The sequence below is a fragment of the Rattus norvegicus genome, chromosome 13 (genome assembly GCF_036323735.1).
Source record: "Rattus norvegicus strain BN/NHsdMcwi chromosome 13, GRCr8, whole genome shotgun sequence".
Lineage (NCBI taxonomy): Eukaryota > Metazoa > Chordata > Mammalia > Rodentia > Muridae > Rattus > Rattus norvegicus.
In genome coordinates, this window is record NC_086031.1 from 48930000 (window position 1) to 48950228 (window position 20229).

The 20229-nt window shown below is 44.7% G+C and overlaps 1 protein-coding gene across 13 annotated transcripts in view; it reads right to left on the reverse strand.

Moving 5' to 3' along the window:
• Positions 1-18934, reverse strand: part of Ppp1r12b (protein phosphatase 1, regulatory subunit 12B) — a 197678-nt gene extending 178744 nt beyond the window's left edge. For 10 of the 13 annotated variants that reach the window (XR_005492243.2, XR_010056917.1, XM_006249876.5 and 7 more), the window contains exon 1: positions 18470-18917. Coding sequence is in view for 10 of the 13 variants with exons in the window: in XM_006249876.5 (XP_006249938.1) it covers positions 18470-18760 (291 nt within the window). In the remaining 3 variants the exon portion in view is untranslated. 13 annotated transcript variants of the gene reach the window in all.
• Between the last annotated feature and the right edge of the window lie 1295 nt (positions 18935-20229).

The window sequence follows — 20229 nt, forward strand, 5'->3', positions numbered from 1 at the left end:
GACAAGCCACTTGAAGAAAGCAGCCAATTATGACATCAAACAGCAGTGAAACAGGCATTGGAGGGGCCCCTAAATGGCATTCTGAACTATACTGAGGACCACATTATTCCTGAAACTTTAATAACAACACCCACTCTTCTACTTTTGTACTAGGGTTGACATTGCTCTCAGTGACTTACGTTGTCAAGCCCATTTCTATATGACAACAAAATTTAGCTACAGCAACAAGGTGATGGACCAAATGGTCCTCATGGCCTCCAAGCAGTAAGAACCTCTGGACTACCCACTCCAGCAAGAACATGAGAGGGAGAGAGAGGCCTTTGGCTGCTGGGGAGTCCTTGCCCCAACTTAGGCCCCCAAACACTGAGCATCTGCCCTCAATCTCCATCCCAGAACTCTAATCTATAGCTAATCAGACTTTATATATACAATGGGGTAGACAACTATTCAGGAAATAGTTAGCTATGTATTGGATTTCTTCCCACTAAGGAACATAGGTAATGAATAAGGCAGTCCAAAGAAGCCTTAAATCTAAACCCAAAGCCAACTCCTTTGTGCAATCAGTTATTTATAGGTTTTGTATGTCTGTTTTAGACACGAATGCACACTCTAGTTCTGTAAAACATGGCATTCCTCATTATCTAGAATAGTGCCTGGTAGGTAATGACTGCTCAATAAACATACTTATAGAGAAAATGATTAAATAACAAGTTGGACAACAGAACAAATTCTTTTTCCTTAGCTTTCAGGATATACAAATTCAGCTCCCTCCCACCCCAGCCTTTCATCATTTCTTGGTTTGGTTTGGTTTGGTTTGGTTTGTTTTATTTGTTTGTTATTTTAGATACATCAATTCACCAAAGGTCAGTCTTCTGTTTTCTGCTCTTTTTAGTGCTGAAAATGTTCACCTCACAGAACCTCCCTGAAGGGGTTCGTGCACCCACATGGTACACTGAGAGGAAAAAAATGAGTGAGAAAGAATTGCTGCCATCAGAGACTCAGACTGGCCCGGGAAAAGTCAAGTATGAAATTCTGTAAGACAGTATCATGTGTACTTGCTGACCTAGCAGCAAGAACAATATGCTGCGAGAAGGAAGACCTGCTGGCAGGATGGACGTCACAGAAAAAGTGAAACCGGAGCCTCACGGGATTAGGAAGAGTTACTAAGTACAGCAGCACAGAGGGACAGTCCAGGCAGAGAAGACAGCACAAAGAGTGCCGAAGAGACTGCAAGCAGCAACCGAGGAGAGTGTGGACATGGCCGGATGAGAGGAGAGAAAATGGTGGAGGCTCAAGAGTTCACTCTTTGACTCTGCATGGCACTGGTTTCAACAATCAGAGTCAAAATAACCTAGGGTGCTGGGCAAAACTCTAGCGCTCCTCTGGATCTACTTACAAGCATTAACTTTCCAGAGCTAGAACCCTGGCAACTGTACTTTAATAAAAATTCTGGATCGGTGCTACAGCTCAGAAAGTTGCCTCCAAAACTGACAACCTGTGTTCCATCCTCAGGATCCACATGGTAAAAGAAAAGAACCAACTCCTACAAGCTACCATTAACTCCCACATGTGCCCATGGCAGCATGTACCATACTACCATCTACAGACACATCTACACATGCACACACACTCACACACACACACACACACACATGCACACAAACATATACACACATACACACACATGCGCGCCCACACACACACACACACACACGCATGCATGCACAGGGTATTGTCAAATGCCTCAAATGAGAGTGTCTAATGGTATTTTTTAAAGAAGAGAATGCAGACAGAAGAGCAATAAGATTGTGATAAGAATGATTTGGCTCGGGGTTGGGGATTTAGCTCAGTAGTAGAGTACTTGCCTAGCAAGCGCAAGGCCCTGGGTTCAGTCCCCAGCTCCAAAAAAAAGAAAAAAGAAAAAAAAAAAAAAGAATGATTTGGCTCTGGAAATACAGGGACCAAGATAAACCCAACAGGACATCTGGATCGAGATGTCTAGTATGCACTAGAAATCCTTCTGGGGCAGGCAAAGTGTCAAGCCTTGAAAGGTCAAGGGCAGAGGATCTGGACATCATTAATACAAAGACTCTTAGTTGTCCTCCACACCTCCAGACTGTCTATGATACCCTTCCTCATTTCTTCCTCTGTATGCTGACACCAGTTTTCTCAGGAGAACACCAAACCAATTGTCTCTTGATTTCTGACTCTTGTGCCCTGCCTTTCTTCTGATGCGTGGCATGCATTCACACAGCTGTGTTGATATTGGAGGGCCCAGCTCACTGCAGGCAGTGCTGGCCCACTCAGGCTGCCCATCTTGAGTGCTGTAGGAAAGTGTGCAAGCATGGCAGGAGCAAGCCAGTAAGCAATGCTCTTCCATGGTCTCTGCATCAGTTCCTGCCTCGAGTTCCTGCCCCAACTTCCCTGGATGATGACTTACAAGCCGTAAGATGAAATAAACAATTTCCTCCCCAAGTTTTGGTCACGGTAACCCTATGGCCTATAGACAGCACTGGAAACCCTAGTGAAGACACAGGCACAAAGAAAACTAAACTTCTTTAAAACTTTATGTTGAGAGTACTTGTAAAATGGTAAGTTGTGGTGACTATTAAGACCGAGGAGCCAGCTCAGTCTTTTTCCTCACCTGTCTTCCTACCCCTGACCATAGCACCCGTGCATCTTACTTGATTTTGTGCTAGGAACTGCATCTAGTTCTTGATGCCTGCTACACAGTGCCCTGAGCTGCATCCCCAGCCTTCCAGCTACCCATCTCTTCTCTCCTCCTCTAATCAACGCACCCAACACAGTCATAGCAAACACTCCTTTAAGAGCACTACCTTTACATATTACTTCACTGTTCCAAAATGTTCCAACGTTCCGTACATTTACACAATAAAAACTTTTTAAGATGACCGATCTGCTAGGAACTGGGGTTTTCCAACTGAAAATAAATTCTAGCTCTTGAGAACAGTTACATCGATTTGTCAATTTACTCATTAAGCAATTGAACACCTGATCTTTTTCCATGTAATTTTGTCTTGGTATAATTCCTAGAGGGAGAAAATGTTCACTTTTTTAATGCATTGACACCTAAGATATGGTGTCATCCTATTACAACTTTAATGACCCTTTCTGAATTCTTTTACTACAAATTAACAACCACAAGCGTATTTATATAAAAAAAAAGTGATAAAGGTTAATTGCCTTAATTTTCAAAGGATTCTGTTATCTCTTTATGTAAGTCTTCATTTATGCACCAAGCCCTAAGCTATACTACGGTTTGTCCTATCCTTGTTACCATCCCCACATTCCTAACAAACCATTCAGTTTATATTTTCAGAATGCTGATTCCAAAGCTGTAACACCTGACACACAGCAAGCCGGCTGAGGTCCACAAGGACTTTCAACATCTGCGGTCATTCCTCACAGCTGCACTCCTTACACTAACACATTCCCCAAAGAAAGCCAAGGACGGAAATTCTTCAATATTATTACCAACATGTTTTACCGTCTTATGCTCTCCTAAGTTCTCTTGGCCTGTAAAAAGCATCAGAACATGCTATCTAAAGTGTAATTTCCAGTATGTTCCAGCTAACCAAAGTTTAGCCTATAGAATCTGAAACAAGAATCAATTGCTAAGAGTGGCAGCATAGTACACAAATTTCATCCCAGCACTTACTTGGGGAAGAAAAGGAAAGTGGATCTCTGTGAGTTCAAGGCCAACATGATCTACAAAGCAAGTTCCAGGCCAGCCAAAATACATGGTAAGACCCTGTCTCAAAAATAAAAATAAAAGACACAACCAAATTAAAAACCCAATTACTATGAAAAAAAGTCAAATAATTTGAGGCAAAAGAAATTACAAGAATATAATATAAACGCAGCTTCCAAACTAATTATTTTCATAGTGAATTCCAGACCAATCTGGGCTACAACATCACACCTAATCTCAAAACAAATAAATGCAAATATTTTTTTCTTTAGCTAGCATAAAGGTCCACACCCATAATCCTATCACTTGAAGACTAAAGCAGGAAGATTGCCAAAAGCTCAACCAGTCTGGGACACATTGAAATTCCAGGGGACTCAATCTCAGAACAAATCAGAGGTTAACCTGGGATTGAGAGACCCAGTCTCAACAAAGAAAAAATAAAAGTGTACGGCCACTACATACAAAAAAAAGTTGGTCCCCTACCTCATACCATATATAAAAATCAAAGACTAAAAGATCTAAACTATGCAACTTTGGGGGCATGGGGAACACAACTGTATATCTTCAAGACTTTGGATTCTTTCTTATATTTATTTTATTAACATATTTGGGTGTTTTGTCCCCATGTGTACATGTGTACCCCATGTGTGCCCTGGAAAGGTCACGAGAAAGTGTCGAATCCCCTGGAGCTGATGGCTGTGAGCCACCATGAGTACTGGGAATCTTACCCCGGTCCCCTGCAAGAGCTAACTTTCCAGCACCTGGATTATTTCCTAAATAAATGACTCCAAAAGCATGGGCATGGTATGAAGTGATAGCACATTAGGTAAGAGCAAAGCCAAGCCCCACAAATGCTTTTAACTTGCGCTCTAAGGGAGGTGTTCCTAAGATCTCTTCTGTAAGAGAGACATAAATAATGTCTGCCCTTCCACCAAGGTCCCAACAACAGACTGAGGCACAATTCCACCACAGTTCATTCACTCAGGAAAACCAAGGTGCTTACTAATTAGACTTTCTTTCAGAGCATTGGTGAGTGGTGTGGGTGTGTCTTCCTGAAAAGAAAACACCAGAAAGTCTTTACCCAGTAAGGATGATGGCTCTCCCATAGCCACATAGATGGAAATACTCCCCGACTCTTCCCAGCCTATGTACTCTAGTCCCTCGCAGAGGCCATGTGCAATTAGGGCAGAGTTGCATACAACAGGTGGTGAGAAGCAACTGGATGCTCAGGTGAGGTTCTGGGAACACTCTCTGCCCTTCTGTGAGGAGAAGTAAACAGTCAGCAAGCCTGGCTGGGATGATCTTTTGCAAGACTCCCACAGCTGAATTCACCAAGATGGCAATGGTTCAGCTCAGAGATAGTCACATACCACAGGAGTCAACACCTTCTTCTGGTCTCTGTACACATGTGTACACACATGCACATATACTCATAGATATACATACATAGAACATAGGTATGAAAAGTATGCAAATTCATGATCATTGTCAAAATTTAAAAATTTAGAGAAAATTTTTTTAAAATATCACAGCTAATCAATGCTAATATCTTACTGGAAAATCCAGGATTTAACCAGGCATAGTGATGACTCATTCCTGGAACCCCTGCAGCACAGAAGTCTAAGATGGAGGTTAGCCTGGTCTACATGGTAAGTTTCAGGCCAGCCTGGGCCTGTGACCTTTCTCTTTCATCCTTCTCAGGAGCTGGAGCTCACAAACGTGCGCCAGTGGGTAGCTCATTATCAGAAACAGCTGTACTAATATAATTCATAATAAGGGAAGTTTTATTCAGAACACCAACAAAAATAACAGATTTCTTGTTTAAAGAATATAGTTATGCAAACAAGAGAGGGAGCCAGTTGAGGTAGGTGTGCAAGAACCTTCTAACCTGTCTTTATAATGTTTCTTTTTTTTAGTCTAAAATCATTCCAAAAAGCATTTGTTAAAATTATAAGAACTATAAGAACATGAAAAAAAGTAAGGTACATACTGGGGGGAATATTTGTAATACATATCTGACCAAAGACTCATACCCAGAAAATATTAAGAATGTCTGCAAATCAGGCCAGGGAGACAGCTCAGTCAGTAAAGAGCTAACCTTGCAAGCATGAGGGCCTTGGTTCAACCCTCAGAGTTCACACGCATACATGCACGCACACGCACAAATGCATGCACAAACAGCTGCATACTTATAATCCCAGTGCTGGGAAGGTGGTGGAGACAAGGGGCAATGTATGCTTTCTCCCAGGTAGATTTCCTTTTCCTTCACCAAGACTCGTTATTTCCTGAGCACTCCCCTTCTCCATTTGCACCAAGCAGCCAATGCCCAATCTCCTCAGGTCATGAGCTACATCAACTGGAAGCATCGCCACCTCTCAGCGATCAGACAGGAGCCCTGTTGTCCCTGGTGTTGTATCTGGGTTTGGGTCTTGATGGACCCTTTTTGTAAAAAGAATTAACTGCCTTGCTGGGCTATTTTCACTTTATTTTTGTGTTCCTTTGCTCCACATCAAAACTATTCTCATCTCTAGCATAACTACAAGCCATTCCGACCTTGCCACACACATCTTTCTTTGAACTCTGGATAAAGTTCCCACAGTCCTACAACCACCACATTCTGAATACCTGCAAAAACCAGCAGCAAGGCCAAGGTCTGCCTCAAAGAAGTAGCCATAGTCCTTGGAGCTCAGGGGACCTGGACGGCTTAACATACACACTTCTTTGATGGCTCTGGGCAAGCAGGGAACCCAAGAGCAAAGTGTTCCAAGTGAGTCACTGCCTTGAACTTGCTGTAGGAGGAGGGGTCTAACCAAGTCCTGAGATACCTGTGAGTCATCTTTCCTACTGTCCTGGTGCAAAGCACTTAACTTGTTTCTAATGACCCCAATCTCTTCAGTGACCACTTCCCTCCCTCGGGCCCCAAGTTAACAACCTCTGTTCTAGGTAATCTTTTATTTGTTTATTTTTTACCCTCCAGATTTTATTCCCCTCCTGGCCTCCCCTCCGACTGTTCCACATCCCATACCTCCTTCCCTCCCTATCCATGACTGCAGTCCACACCCACAGACACCGTACTTCTCCAGCTAACAGACTGCCAGGGTTTTTTACCTGGGGAAGTGAGTTTACATCAAAAGGAGTGTTAGTGGCCACACATCTTGTTCTCCTTCCCAGGCTCCTTTCTGAGAATCAAAAAACCTGGCTTCAGGCTTATTCTGTGAATCCGTTTATCCTTTGAAAGGAGTAAGAGGAGAGTGCTGACTCAGCAGCTAAGGGCACTTAACACCCTGGAGACCCAGGCTCAGTTTCCAGCACCTACAGGAAGGCTTACATCCATCAAGAGCTCTAGTTCCAGGGAACTCAAGATCCTCTCTGAAGAAACCACAGAGGCACCGGATGCACAGACATACATGTAGGCAAATACTCATACACATAAAATAAATAAAGCTGTCAGGCATAATGGCACCTACTGTTAGTTAAAGGCCAGCCTGGTCTACACGTGAGTTCTAGACCAGCCAAGGTTACATAGTGAGAGGAAAAAAAAAAGACCCCATTTCTGCCTCATGGGTCCTGATCTCCTTTCTTTTTTTTTTTTTTTTTTTGGTTCTTTTTTTCGGAGCTGGGGACCGAACCTAGGGCCTTGCGCTTCCTAGGTAAGCGCTCTACCACTGAGCTAAATCCCCAGCCCCCTGATCTCCTTTCTTGAGAGCCTCTGCCATGCTCTCTGTCCCTAGAGCTCCCACCATGCTGTTGTCTGTGTCATTAATAACTTCTAATAAACACTCTGCTCCCAATAATTCATTTTACTGTTTCTCTTGAACCCCCATCATAGACCTTTAATCCACCCACGTAAAATACAGTTTTTCATTTAATTTCCTCTAAAGTTCCCTTAATTTTTGTAGGAATATCATCATTGTTGTCATTGTCGTCATCATCATCATCGATATAGCCAGTTAAGGAATATCATTAAGCATTTCTTTTTTTTTTTTTTTACTTTTTTTTTAAGACTTTATTACAGATGGTTGTGAGCCACCATGTGGTTGCTGGGATTTGAACTCAGGACCTCTGGAAGAGCAGTCAGTGCTCTTAACCACTGAGCCATCTCTCCAGCCCCCTCATTAAGCATTTCTAAGTGGAAAAAATGTATTTTTCCTCTTATTATTATTAGTGTGTGTATGTGTACATATATGCACATGTGTGAGCTCTTACAGAAGTGCGCTTGCCACAGTACACATGTGGAGATCAGAGGACAGATTGTGGGAATTGGTTCTTTCCTTCTACTTTATGGGTCTCGAGGATAAGATCAAACTCAAGTCCTCAGGTTTGGCAGCAAGCATCTTTAGCTGGCTCTATTTTGTCCCTCTTGGCTATTAGTTCTTGGTCTATTTATTGACTGATCACAGATATTTATTAAATTGGTCAGTGTCTGATTTTTAAATAATTTTTATCACAACCAAGAAAAAAGAATGAACAGAAAGGGACAGTGCTGTGGGGCTGGAAGGGTGAGGCTGAGGAAGGAGACTGAGAAAGGATAACACTAAAGCCCGTGGAGTACAGAAACCTATGTGAGAAGCTTCCCCAAATACACATATATACATATAAAAAGGACTTAAAATGGAGTTACAATCTAATGGGCAGAGAAACTGCCCCTCCCCCAGATACTACTCACTATCAAAAAAAAAAAAAAAAAAGCCAAAAGCCAGGGATAAGGTGTTTTCACATTGCTGACCTGTGGCATCCTATACCCCTCCACATACACAAACATTATAGGCTACTGCCATCCACAATTAAATAAATATGAGAGAATTAATACTGTCATATACTGCTATATATCTTCTTGTTATTATTTGTGTGTATGGGATGGGGTAGCGACTGGGAAGCAAACCCAGAGCCTGTGTGTACTAGGCTAATGCTCCACCACTGAGCTAACAGAACCACAGCCCCAGTGCTGCTAATTTCTTCATGGCCCATTTAACCCTCATAAGATTTATTCTTGATTGGTTACCAGGAAGGAATTGAATTTAAAGCCTGCTCCATAACATGATGGATCCTATGCCTGGTACAGTTAACTAGGCCAAAATCCCATGTCTGGCTAGGTCACGGGCCCTAGAGAAGAACCCAGTACTGTTATTATTCTGCTAAATGGACATAATACTAAATTTGACCCTAAACTTTTCTTTATACCAATAGATTGGTGCATTTCTCAGCCACATCAGTGAAGCTTCTTTTTGCAATAGACGACAAATGGTCACTGCATAGAAAATGAGAGATTGAGGTATGCTCGGTTCTAAATGGGACATCTGTATCACACTCCCTCCCCAACAAGAATCAGAGCTCATTACAACCAGGGGTCAGAAAGACTAAGGACACAGGGAACAGTAGATGTCTGTTGTGAGAAGGGCTTTGCCAGACATGATAGAACAGTTGCACACATGAGCTCACATGGTTGGGATTTCATGCACATATTTGCACAAGAAGGGGAGGGGATGCTCATGAAGTCCCACCAATAGTTGATAGCCACTGAGAGAGAAGGTTAATGGGCCCTGGGCTATGCTCCAATAGACAGTCACACACCCATGCATACCCAAGCAGCATCAGATGGACTCGGTGAGTATTAGTGTAAAAGAAAGAGAGAGAACACATGAAATTGAGAGGGGAAAAGTGCACAGTCAGGGATAAACTGGAATAAAGTATGGTTCAACATACATTACATACATGCGTAAACATTAAAGTATTTAATAAGATGGAAAACGTAACAAAGTTTTACAACTTCCAATCCCCAATGTATCAGAGAATTACCAGTGTCATTCTCTGAGTTAGTCCTGATGACATAATCCCAGCTACTTGGGAGGCTGACTGCAGGTTCAAGATCTGCCTGGGGTACAAAGTGAGTTCTAGGTTAACCTGGAAGAACAGAAGCCGGCCGACCCCATCTCCATACGGACACTCCAAGTGTCGGCCGCATTCTCTGAGACAAGCCCATCACTTGCTCACACTTGGCATGGATTCCTCCTATCTTCTCCTTCATGAGGCAGTGCCTGTGCAGGAAGCCATTCGCACAGCCAAAGGGCCCTGCTTATCTGTTTTCCGGGTTAGGACTTTCACATTTCTTTCATAAGGGACCAGGTGTCATGAGGCCAAGAAATCTTTTTTAAGATTTATTTATTTTTATATGTATATTTTGTTTACACAGTGTCTGTGCACCACACGCAGGCCTGGTGTCCACAGTGGCAAGCAGAGGCTGCTGGAACCCTTGGCACTAGAGTTACAGAGGGTTGTGAGCTACCAACCATGTGGGTGCTGGGAATTGAATCTAGGGCCTTTGGAAGAGCAGCCATTAAGAGCACTGAAATCATGTTGTTGAACTGGAATACTCCAGAATAAATGTTGTCAGGTAGGACAACACGTCAGACTCCACAGGTTGGTGGTAGATACACAGGCCCTGGCGAGGAGAGCAGTGAAGCGAGCAGGCATAAAGAACAGCAGAGGAGCTCTACCCCACCGTCGTATTGCATACTTACATGTTTACATACAGCCTGAACAGAACTCTTGGCAACACACCAAGTCTTGCACAGTTCATTCGAAACATCTAAATTAGCTCCTTTACTTACAATCCTTACAAATTAAATTTTCATATTTGTGTATGTGCGCCAAAGTGCTATGGCATGTGGGTACAGTTCAGAGAACAATTTGTGGGAGCCAACTGCCTCCTTACCTGTGAGGGTTCTTGCTGCTTTCTTTTTTTTTTTTTTTTTTTTTTTTTTTTTTCGGAGCTGGGGACTGAACCCGGGGCCTTGCGCTTGCTAGGCAAGCGCTCTACCACTGAGCTAAACCCCCAACCTCTTGCTGCTTTCTTATGGGATATTTAAAGAAACAAAAAATAGAATAGTCTGATGAATTCTCAAATAATTAACTTATGACTAATCTTGTTTCTTTTGTGAGAACCTCAACCCCTTCTTGATAGAAGTATTTTATAGCCAATTATAGACATCATCCCATTTGCAAGTATTTCAATTTACAAATTGCACAAGTATCACTAAGAAATAGGCATTTAAGTAAAATCAATCATAATTCCAATAATTTATCCAAATATCAAATATTCTCATATTCTCTCTCATTCTCTCTCTCTCTCTCATTCTCTCTCTCTCTCTCTCTCTCTCTCTCTCTCTTTGAGAGAGACAGAGAGGACAAAGAGAGGTTTGGACAACTCAGGAGAGTCTCCTCCTTAAAAATGTTCCATAGTGTTTACGTTTCTCCATTGCTAGATCTTTAAGTGCTCGCTTCGGCAGCACATATGCTAGATCTTTAAAATAAGTTTATTAGAATCAGCAGGCAGTAGTGGCACACACCTTTAATCCCTGAACTTGGGAGGCAGAGGAAAGGCAGGCAGAGCTGAGTTTGAGGTCAGCCAGGTTTATAGAGAAACCCTGCCTTGAAAAAAAAACAGAAAACAAGAAGTTTACTAGAATCATGTTTCAGGCAAGACTTGTACCTGTTGGTATGTATCTTGAGACTCTGGTATCTCTAGAGGGGAAGGATGGAATCGTGAGGAATGATAGTGTTCTTTATTATGGTGAAGTTGCACATCTGTGTGAGAACTCACGGAATTCTCAGTCAAAGGGCGAATGTTACAGACTATGCAAGCTGTCCACCAGCTAAGATAGAGTACATCTATTAATCCTAGAACTCAAGAGGCTGAGTTAGGAAAATAGCAAGTTCAAGGTCAGCCTAAATATCATACAGTGAAACTCTGCAGATGTTTAGAGCAAGTTGGAAATAACCAGAATGGTGGAAATAACACACACACACACACACACACACACACACACACACACACACACACACACACTCACTCACTTTAAAATATTTAAAAATGGCTGGCAAGACAGCTCAAATGCCTGGCATCCTGACTGGAAGCAGAGGAAGGCAAATCTCTGTGAGTTCGAGGTCAGCCTTGTCTATAAAGCAAGTTCCAAGACAGCCAGGGTGATTATATGAGAAATTCTGTCTCAAAAAAGAGCAAACAAACAAACAAACAAGATAGCTCAACTAGTAAAGGCAATTGCTACCAAGCCTGATAACCTAAGTTCACTCCCTGGAACCCACATGGTAGAGAAAGAACCAGCTCCCAGAAGTTGTCCTCCGACTTCTAAGTGTACAAACCCAGAGAGACAGAGATAAGCTAGGGAGAGGGGAGGAGAGAGAGAGGGGGTGGGAGAGGTAGGAAGGGAGTAAAGGAAAGATGGGGAAGGAGAGAATATGAATAAAGAGAACAGAGATATCTGGTCAGGGAACAAGACAAATGAGAATCAATTCCATGTGCACTTCAAAACAGGAAAAGAATCCGGTTCAATCTGGCTGAGGTGTACAGAGCATGGAAACTTGGGACTCATGCTCACAGGGCAAGGAGCCAGGTGCCCAACATAGCCTGATGCATCATATTAGAGAGCATGACAGTGTGCTACTGAAATAAGGGACGGTGACAGCTACAAAGAGTCTGGAAAGAGCCCACAGGCTTTTCCAAACCCCGGCTGCCCTGCTTCCCACAGTAAGCAGTTAAGTCAGTACCTGGGAGAGGGTGGGTAAGGCACTTCACAGACGGAAGAGACCATAGAGAAGTAAGTTACAAACTGGAATGAACGGGACTAGAAGACCAGCCCTATTCTTACAGACAAATTAGCACGTGAAATACACTCTTTTCTATTAACCTGAATGTGTGTGCATCCTAGTCTTCGTCTATCTCCCACTGAACAGAGACTGTCCTACCTTCCTCTTGTCTGCACCACTCCTCTGAACTGCCTGAAGCAGTTCTAGAACACCAGAGGTAGCCAGGCGTGGTGGTAGCACACGCTTGGAATGCCAGCACTCAGAGCAAGAGGCAGGAAGATCCCAAGTTTGAGGTGGCATGGTCTAGATAGTGAAATCTGTCTCAAAAAAAAAAAAAAAAAAAAAAAAAAAAAAAGAAAGAAAGAAAGAAAAAGAAAAGAAAAGAAAGAAAGAGAAGAAAAGAAAGATAGCTACACGAGTTGAATTCCAATCTGAGATTCCTCTGAGGGTCCAAATCCGGAATGTGTGTAACCACAAACCTCTGTCTGAAGCTAGACCACTCAAGTTCATAATTGTGAGGATACCAACACGGCAGTATTTACCCTACTAAATAAGGGGGTTGGACTATCATCACATACATTTCTTATGAATGTATATAGATAAAATGGAGGTTCCCATGCAGAAACAAGGGCTTCCAAGGACTGCATCATTAGATTAGCACCTTCCTCACTGAGGCCTCTAGGACATTTAATGCACCTACCAAATCTTAATTTACTCATCAAAATACATCTAGTCTACTACTGTAGAGATACATGTCTAGCCATGTTGACTGCTGCCCCATTCACACTGGCAAGGAAATAGAACCAGTCTAGATGCCCAACGACAGATGAATAATGGAAATATGGTAACGTGCCTCTAAGCTAGTTCCACAGGTTATGTAAGGTCACTGACATCAAACCCAATGACCTGTGTTCAATCCCCAGGAGGGACCCACATGCTAGAAGTTAAGAACCAACTCCCGGGGTTGGGGATTTAGCTCAGTGGTAGAGCGCTTGCCTAGCAAGCGCAAGGCCCTGGGTTCGGTCCCCAGCTCCAAAAAAAAAAAAAAAAAAAAAAAAAACAACTCCCAAAAGCTGTCCTCTGACCTCCACATGAGTGCAATGGCACACAAGTACACACCACACAAGTAATAAAAATTTTATTTTTATTTTATGTGGATTGGTGTGTTGCCTACATGTACGTCTGTGTGAAGGTGTCATCGGATCCTGGAGTTACACAGAGTTGTGAGCTGCCATGGGTGCTGGAATTTGAACCTGGGTTCTCTGGAAAAGCAGTCAGTGCTCTTAACTACCAAGCCCCCTCTCCAGCTCTATGATAAAAAAAAAAAAAAACTTTAATGTGATAGATATATAGTGGTTTGAATGAGGGTGGCCCTTATGGGCCCATACATTTGAATGCTTATTCCCTAATTGGTGGAAGTATTCAGGAAGGCTTACAGGGTGTGGCCTTGTTGGAGAAGGTGTGTCACTGGGGGTAGACTTTGAGGTTTCAAAAGCCCAAGACAAACAGATCCATCTGTCTGTCTCTGTCTCTGTCTCCCTCTTCCCTTCCCTCCCCACCGCCCGCCCACTCTGCCTCCTGCCTGTGGATCAGATGTAAGCTCAACTACTGCTCCAGTGCCTGCCTGCCTGCCTGCCTGCCTGCCTGCCTGCTGCCTGCCTGCCTCCTGCCTGCTGCCTGCCTGCCTGCCGCCTGCCTGCTGCCTGCCTGCCTCCTGCCTGCTGCCTGCCTGCCTGCCGCCTGCCTGCTGCCTGCCTGCCTCCTGCCTGCCGCCTGCCTGCCTGCCGCCTGCCTGCCTCCTGCCTGCTGCCTGCCTGCCTGCCACCTGCCTGCTGCCTGCCTGCCTCCTGCCTGCTGCCTGCCTGCCTGCCTGCCTGCCTGCTGCCTGCCTGCCTGCCGCCTGCCTGCTGCCTGCCTGCCTCCTGCCTGCTGCCTGCCTGCCTGCCTGCCTGCCTGCTGCCTGCCTGCCTGCCGCCTGCCTGCTGCCTGCCTGCCTCCTGCCTGCTGCCTGCCTGCCTGCCTGCCTGCCTGCTGCCTGCCTGCCTGCCTCCTGCCTGCCGCCTGCCTGCCTCCTGCCTGCCTGCCTGCCTGCCTGCTGCCTGCCTGCCTCCTGCCTGCTGCCTGCCTGCCGCCTGCCTGCCTGCTGCCTGCCTCCTGCCTGCTGCCTGCCTGCCTCCTGCCTGCTGCCTGCCTGCCTGCCGCCTGCCTGCCTCCTGCCTGCCTGCCTGCCTGCCTGCTGCCTGCCTGCCTCCTGCCTGCTGCCTGCCTGCCTGCCGCCTGCCTGCCTGCCTGCCGCCTGCCTGCCTGCTGCCTGCCTCCTGCCTGCTGCCTGCCTGCCTGCTGCCTGCCTGCCTGCCTGCTGCCTGCCTGCCTGCTGCCTGCCTGCCTGCCTGCCTGCCTGCCGCCTGCCTGCCTGCTGCCTGCCTCCTGCCTGCTGCCTGCCTGCCTGCTGCCTGCCTGCCTGCCTGCCGCCTGCCTGCCTGCTGCCTGCCTCCTGCCTGCTGCCTGCCTGCCTGCCTGCCTGCCTGCCTGCCTGCCTGCCTGCCTGCTGCCTGCCTCCTGCCTGCCTGCCATGAGAGGGTCATAAACTCCCTGAAACAATGAGCAAACCCCCGATTAAATGGTTTCTTCAATAAATCACCTTGGTCATGGTGCTTCTTCACAACAGTAGACAATAACTGATACAATAAACAACGGGATTTTACTCGGCTGTAAAGAAAAATGAAATTTAAAGGAAAATGGAATGAGCTGGAAAATATATTAAGCAAAGAGACCCAAACTCAAGATAACCGCCATGTGTTCTCTCTCACGTATATATGTGTATAAACAAGGATAAAGGCTCAAAAACCCTAGAAAGGAGACTAAGAGAGGGTGAAAAGAGAAGGGGGAGATGTTCAAAAGGGCACCTGTGGCATGAGAGCAGAAGAGGGGACTCAAGGGGACTCAGGGGAGAGGAGGAGGACTGCAGAGAGAGCACAGGAGTGAGTGGACAATCACCTCAAACACGCTTTTTCTTAAGAGGCCATCATAAATTTACTTTTTAAGTCAAAAAAAGAAAGCCATTGCGGTATCTAATACCTCGTGTACTAATTTTAAACCATAAGATTTAGGGCTGGAGAGACAGCTCAGTGGTTAAAGGCACTTGCTGCTCTTCCAGAGGCCCTGAGTTTGGTTCCCATCATCTACATCGGGTGGCTCAAAGCCAGCTTAAGCTATACGGTCCATTTCAGGCTAGCCTAAATCATGGTGTGAGACCCTTTCTGAAAGGAAAAAGAAAACAAAACAGAGAACACACAAAACAAAGTTGTTTGACTTGACACCAAATCTTTGAGCAGAATAATCTCTAACTGAATGTGTCTAGTACTGAGTACACATATTCAACCTGAATGACGTTAGCTATTGTCTACTTTTGAAGAAACCTCATAGCAAGGCAACTTATTAAATCTGGAGACATTTGTCTATTACATTTGTAGATTAAAAAAAAATTATTCCATAGCTAGCATCCCCTCCTCTCCTACTTCAATAGATTAAAGAAGGTAAAGAGTGCATCAGCGGAGAGACAGCGCCCTTCCCAATCAAAGCTGTTAGTGGAGGGAGGAGAGGCAGCAGAAGGCTATCAGTCAGCGAAGGGGGGAGGATCTGCCATGAGTGACTTCCCAGAGTGATAGTAAGTGTATGAAGGACTACACTCAGCCAGCAGAGTCACGTGGACAAGAATCGAGGGTCTGACACTTCAGTTCCTTCCATCTTCAGAACCCAGACTCCACCATGAACAAAGCAAACCGGCTCCCCTAAGTTGTCCTTTTCAATGCCACCCGAACATAATGGCACACACACACACACACACACACACACACACACACACACACACATATACACACACACACTAATCAAAATAAAAATAACAAAAGAAACACTGTTACTGAGTTATACTCTATTATACTAAAAAATACTACTACTACTAAATATTAAGGTGAAGAATGGTTGAAGACACCCAGCTGAGCTCTACCCTTCATGTGTATAGAGAAATCACCCCTCCAAGAGTTCAAACCTTTAGTTTGAATCCGATTTAAAGGTGACTGTAGTTCTTTTAGTTTTTACCACATTTTATACCCAGTTCCTTACTCGGTGGCTATGGGGCTTTGTGGTTGAGATCGGGTAACTCTCCTCCTTCCTGGATTCTCACAAACACAGGTTTTGAAGTTTCACCTTCCCCCTCTGTATATGGGAGTCACGTCATTACCAACTATACCCACTACAGAAGAATACCACCAAGGTTACATGAGAGAAGACACGTAAAACCATTCGTGAACAGCAAAGTACTACGTAAACACTGGTTGCTAGATGTAAAACTTTAGGTAGGATCCTGAATAAAACAGGCTGAGAGGGTAATTCTCTTCCATATGTTGAGAGCAATAAGAACAATCTTAAGCTATTAACTAAATATATTTAAGGAAGGGGCTTAACATAAACTTGAATTATTATTTAAAAATGGTTTTGTTTTGGGGGGTTTGGGATGTTTTACTGTTTGGTTGGTTGGTTTTTGCTTTGTTTTTATTTTTGGATTTTTTTTTTTTTGGTTTTTTGGTTTTTTTGTTTTGTTTTTGAGACAAGGTTTCTCTGTGCACCCCTGTCCATCCTGGAACTCACTCTGTAGACCAGGCTGGCCTCAATCTCAGAGATCCACCTGCCTCTGCCTCCTATGTTCTGAGATTAAAGGCATGGTCCATCACCACCTGGCAAAAAGTTGAATCTTATGTGAACACACTCACTTTTTACATACAGCAAAAGAAAAATAAGAAAGAGAACTGTGTTTGTAGCTCTGTTGGTAGAGTTCTTGCCTGGCAAACACAAAGTCCTAGGCTTGATCCTCAGTGCTTAAAGACTGGGCAGTCCCAGCACTGGGGACATAGAGACAGAAGAATCAACTACATGGAAAACTTTTTAAGTCAACCTGAACCTGAACTACATGAGGGTCTGTGTTGTTGGTTTTAAAAAAAGAGGAGGAGGAAGAGGAGGAGGAGAAAGAGGAAGAAAAGAAAGGAGGGGAGGAGGAGGAAGAGGAAGGAAGGAAGGCAGAAAAAAGAAAGAAGGAAGGAAGGAAGGAAGGAAGGAAGGAAGGAAAGAAAGAAAGAAAGAAAGAAAGAAAGAAAAAGAAAGGAAGGAAGAAGAAAGGAAGGCAGAAAAAAGAAAGAAGAAAGGAAGGAAGGAAAGAAAAAAGAAAAGAAGGAAGGAAGGAGGAAGGAAGGAGGAACGAGAGGAGAGGAGAGGAGAGGAGAGAAGAGGGGGGAGAGAGAGAGAGAGAGAGAGAGAGAGAGAGGGAGAGGGTATCCAGGTCTCAGCTCACCAAAATAACTGATAAAGTTCAAATGGGGAGAGAGGGTGGAGCTAAGACAGTCAGTATACAAAGAATATTGTTGCATAAGTGAGAGAAATCAAGGCGTTATTATTAAGCACGAAACTCTCAGATTACCTGTAACTCATATAGTCATTTCTTTTTGTGAAGATTACCATTTCTTCAGAGAGACTCAGAAATAAAATTCAAAGTCTATTCCATAAGTACCAGACAGAAATAATTCTGTCCCTGACTGAAGTAGCTAGCGCTGCTGCAGAGAAAATAAGACACCCATAACAATGAGGTCAAGGGTGTTCTAAGGGTGGCCTGGAGAAGGCATGGATCACACATCAGCAAAACAAGTGTCAAAAAAGCTGCCTGTCTTCATCCACTACTAGGGTTTCTCTTTAATTGACCTAAGACGTTTTGATAACTGGGCCACGCAAACAGAAAGTTGAATTTTCTGAAAGGGTTATCAGGCTAATGACACTAAGTGTATGAGTGGCATGATGTACAGGCACAAGACAGAAGTAAAGATGACTAGAAAGATAACACCAAGGACCAAATCATCAGTCACCATGACAACCCAGTAGGTGGAGGGAAATACAAACATTGACCAGTCACCCGGGTGACACCAGTCCTTCAAGTAAAGACCCTAACCCTGGTTATGAGTGGAAAAGGGTGGCCAAGAATGTGAGTTGACTGAAGTCTTTGCAAGAGGGCTCTGAGGTGACACTAATAATATTCTTGGTGAAGCAGCTCACAGGGTCACAGGCTTGCAGGCAAAAGACCCTAAACAACCAAACGAGATGTCCTACCTGGTGCAGGGCTGTCAAGCCGTCCACGTTGACTGTGTTGATGTCCGCACCTCTTGCCAGAAGCTTTTTCACCTCGTCCGTGTCCCCGCTGGAGCAGGCAGCCAGAAAGACCGCACCATCCTCGAAGCGGACCCTGGGGCTCCCGCGTCTGGTCTGCAGCTGGCGCCCCGCGCCCTGTCGCTCCGCGGGCTCCTGCTCTGTCAGCGAGCCCCGCCAGCGCCGCAGCTGCTCAGCCCGCCGGGCTCGCGCCGACTCTGCTCGCTTCCCTCCCAGGTGTTCCAGCTCCGCCATGGCTCGAGCTTCCGCAGCTGCTGCCAAAACTACCACCACCAGACTGTTGGTAGCCCTGTGTGGCCACCGTCGCCTCCCTCGGAGGGCTTCAGCCAGGGAATGAAGGCGGAGGCCCCCGCGCCGCCATCTTTACTCCTCCCGCTACTAGCACCGCCCACACGCTCCTTTAGCTTCAGCACGCAGGCGCTGCCCAAGCCCCGCTTCAGTACGGGACTTGTAGTAGGAGACCTGCCCTGAGGGCGCACTGGAGCCCTATGGGAACTACATATCCCTGGATGCATTAGAAACCAGTCAGGGACAAGCTGCACCCTCCTCCGAGGCTGGTCCTAGCACCTGTGCCTGGAAGAAGCTGCAACTGTCTCCCGGACCAGTGGCAACCTCTTTCCCTATGCATTTGGGGAGTTGTAGTTTTTTTATTGTTGAGATCACTAAGCTTAGCTCCCTAATTATCACTTAACACTTGAAGAGTGAAAAAGCAGCAGTAATTACCATGAAGCACCAGAAAGACGAGAATTCATGTCCCGGTTTTACATCTAGTTTTATTAACAAGTATTAGTTTATGAATGTGCGTGAAGAAACGTATACAAGTACATACAGTATTACATAAATTATTTTCAATATGACATTCATGCCAGGTCCGAAAAGTTTCCTGACTGATTGAAATTTTTCATTTCACAGATTTCACAAAAAAAAAAAAAAGTAAAAATGATTCGGTCATCATAAAGGGAAGTTTTATTATTTCCTAACAAATGAACACTTGCCCGTTGCTCCTTTTCTATTGGAATAAACTAGGAATCATATGTTAAAGAAATAAGCAACGCCAGGTAACTCACACCTATAATCCCAGCACCCAGATTACCAGGAATTTTAGAACAACCTGGACTAGACAGTGAGTTCAAGGTTAGCCTGGGCTACAGAGTGAAACTTCTCAAATCTACTCCCCGCTAAAAAACAAAACGCAAAAAAGAGAGAGGAGATAGAAAATGGGAGAGAAAAGGGAGGGAGGGAGGGAGGAAGGGAGGGAGGGAGGGAGGGAGGGAGGGAGGGAGGGAGCTGACTTGTTCTCTCACCCTTGGGAGCTTCAGATAGGAGTATAAGACTAGGAAATCAAGGTCATCCTTTGCTGCATAGGCAGTTCCAGGCCAGCCTGGACTACATGACACTTAGTTTCAATAAAACAAAAACTTTTAAAAAGTAATGAGATTTTCTTGGTAATTTGTCTACGTGGAACCTCTTCTTATTAATAATTAAAAGTACCCAACTGCCCAAATAGAACTCTGCCAAGACAATAAAAGAGATATTGATGTTGAAATAACTCAGGAACTGGGCATGGTGACACACACCTATTATCTTGGAGGATCAAGGATCTGAGACCAGCCTGAGCTGCAGAAGAAGACTGTCTCAAATACAAACGCACTGATAACTTAGGGAAGATGAGGTAACCATCGGCCTCTCTTTGCAGCCTTCCT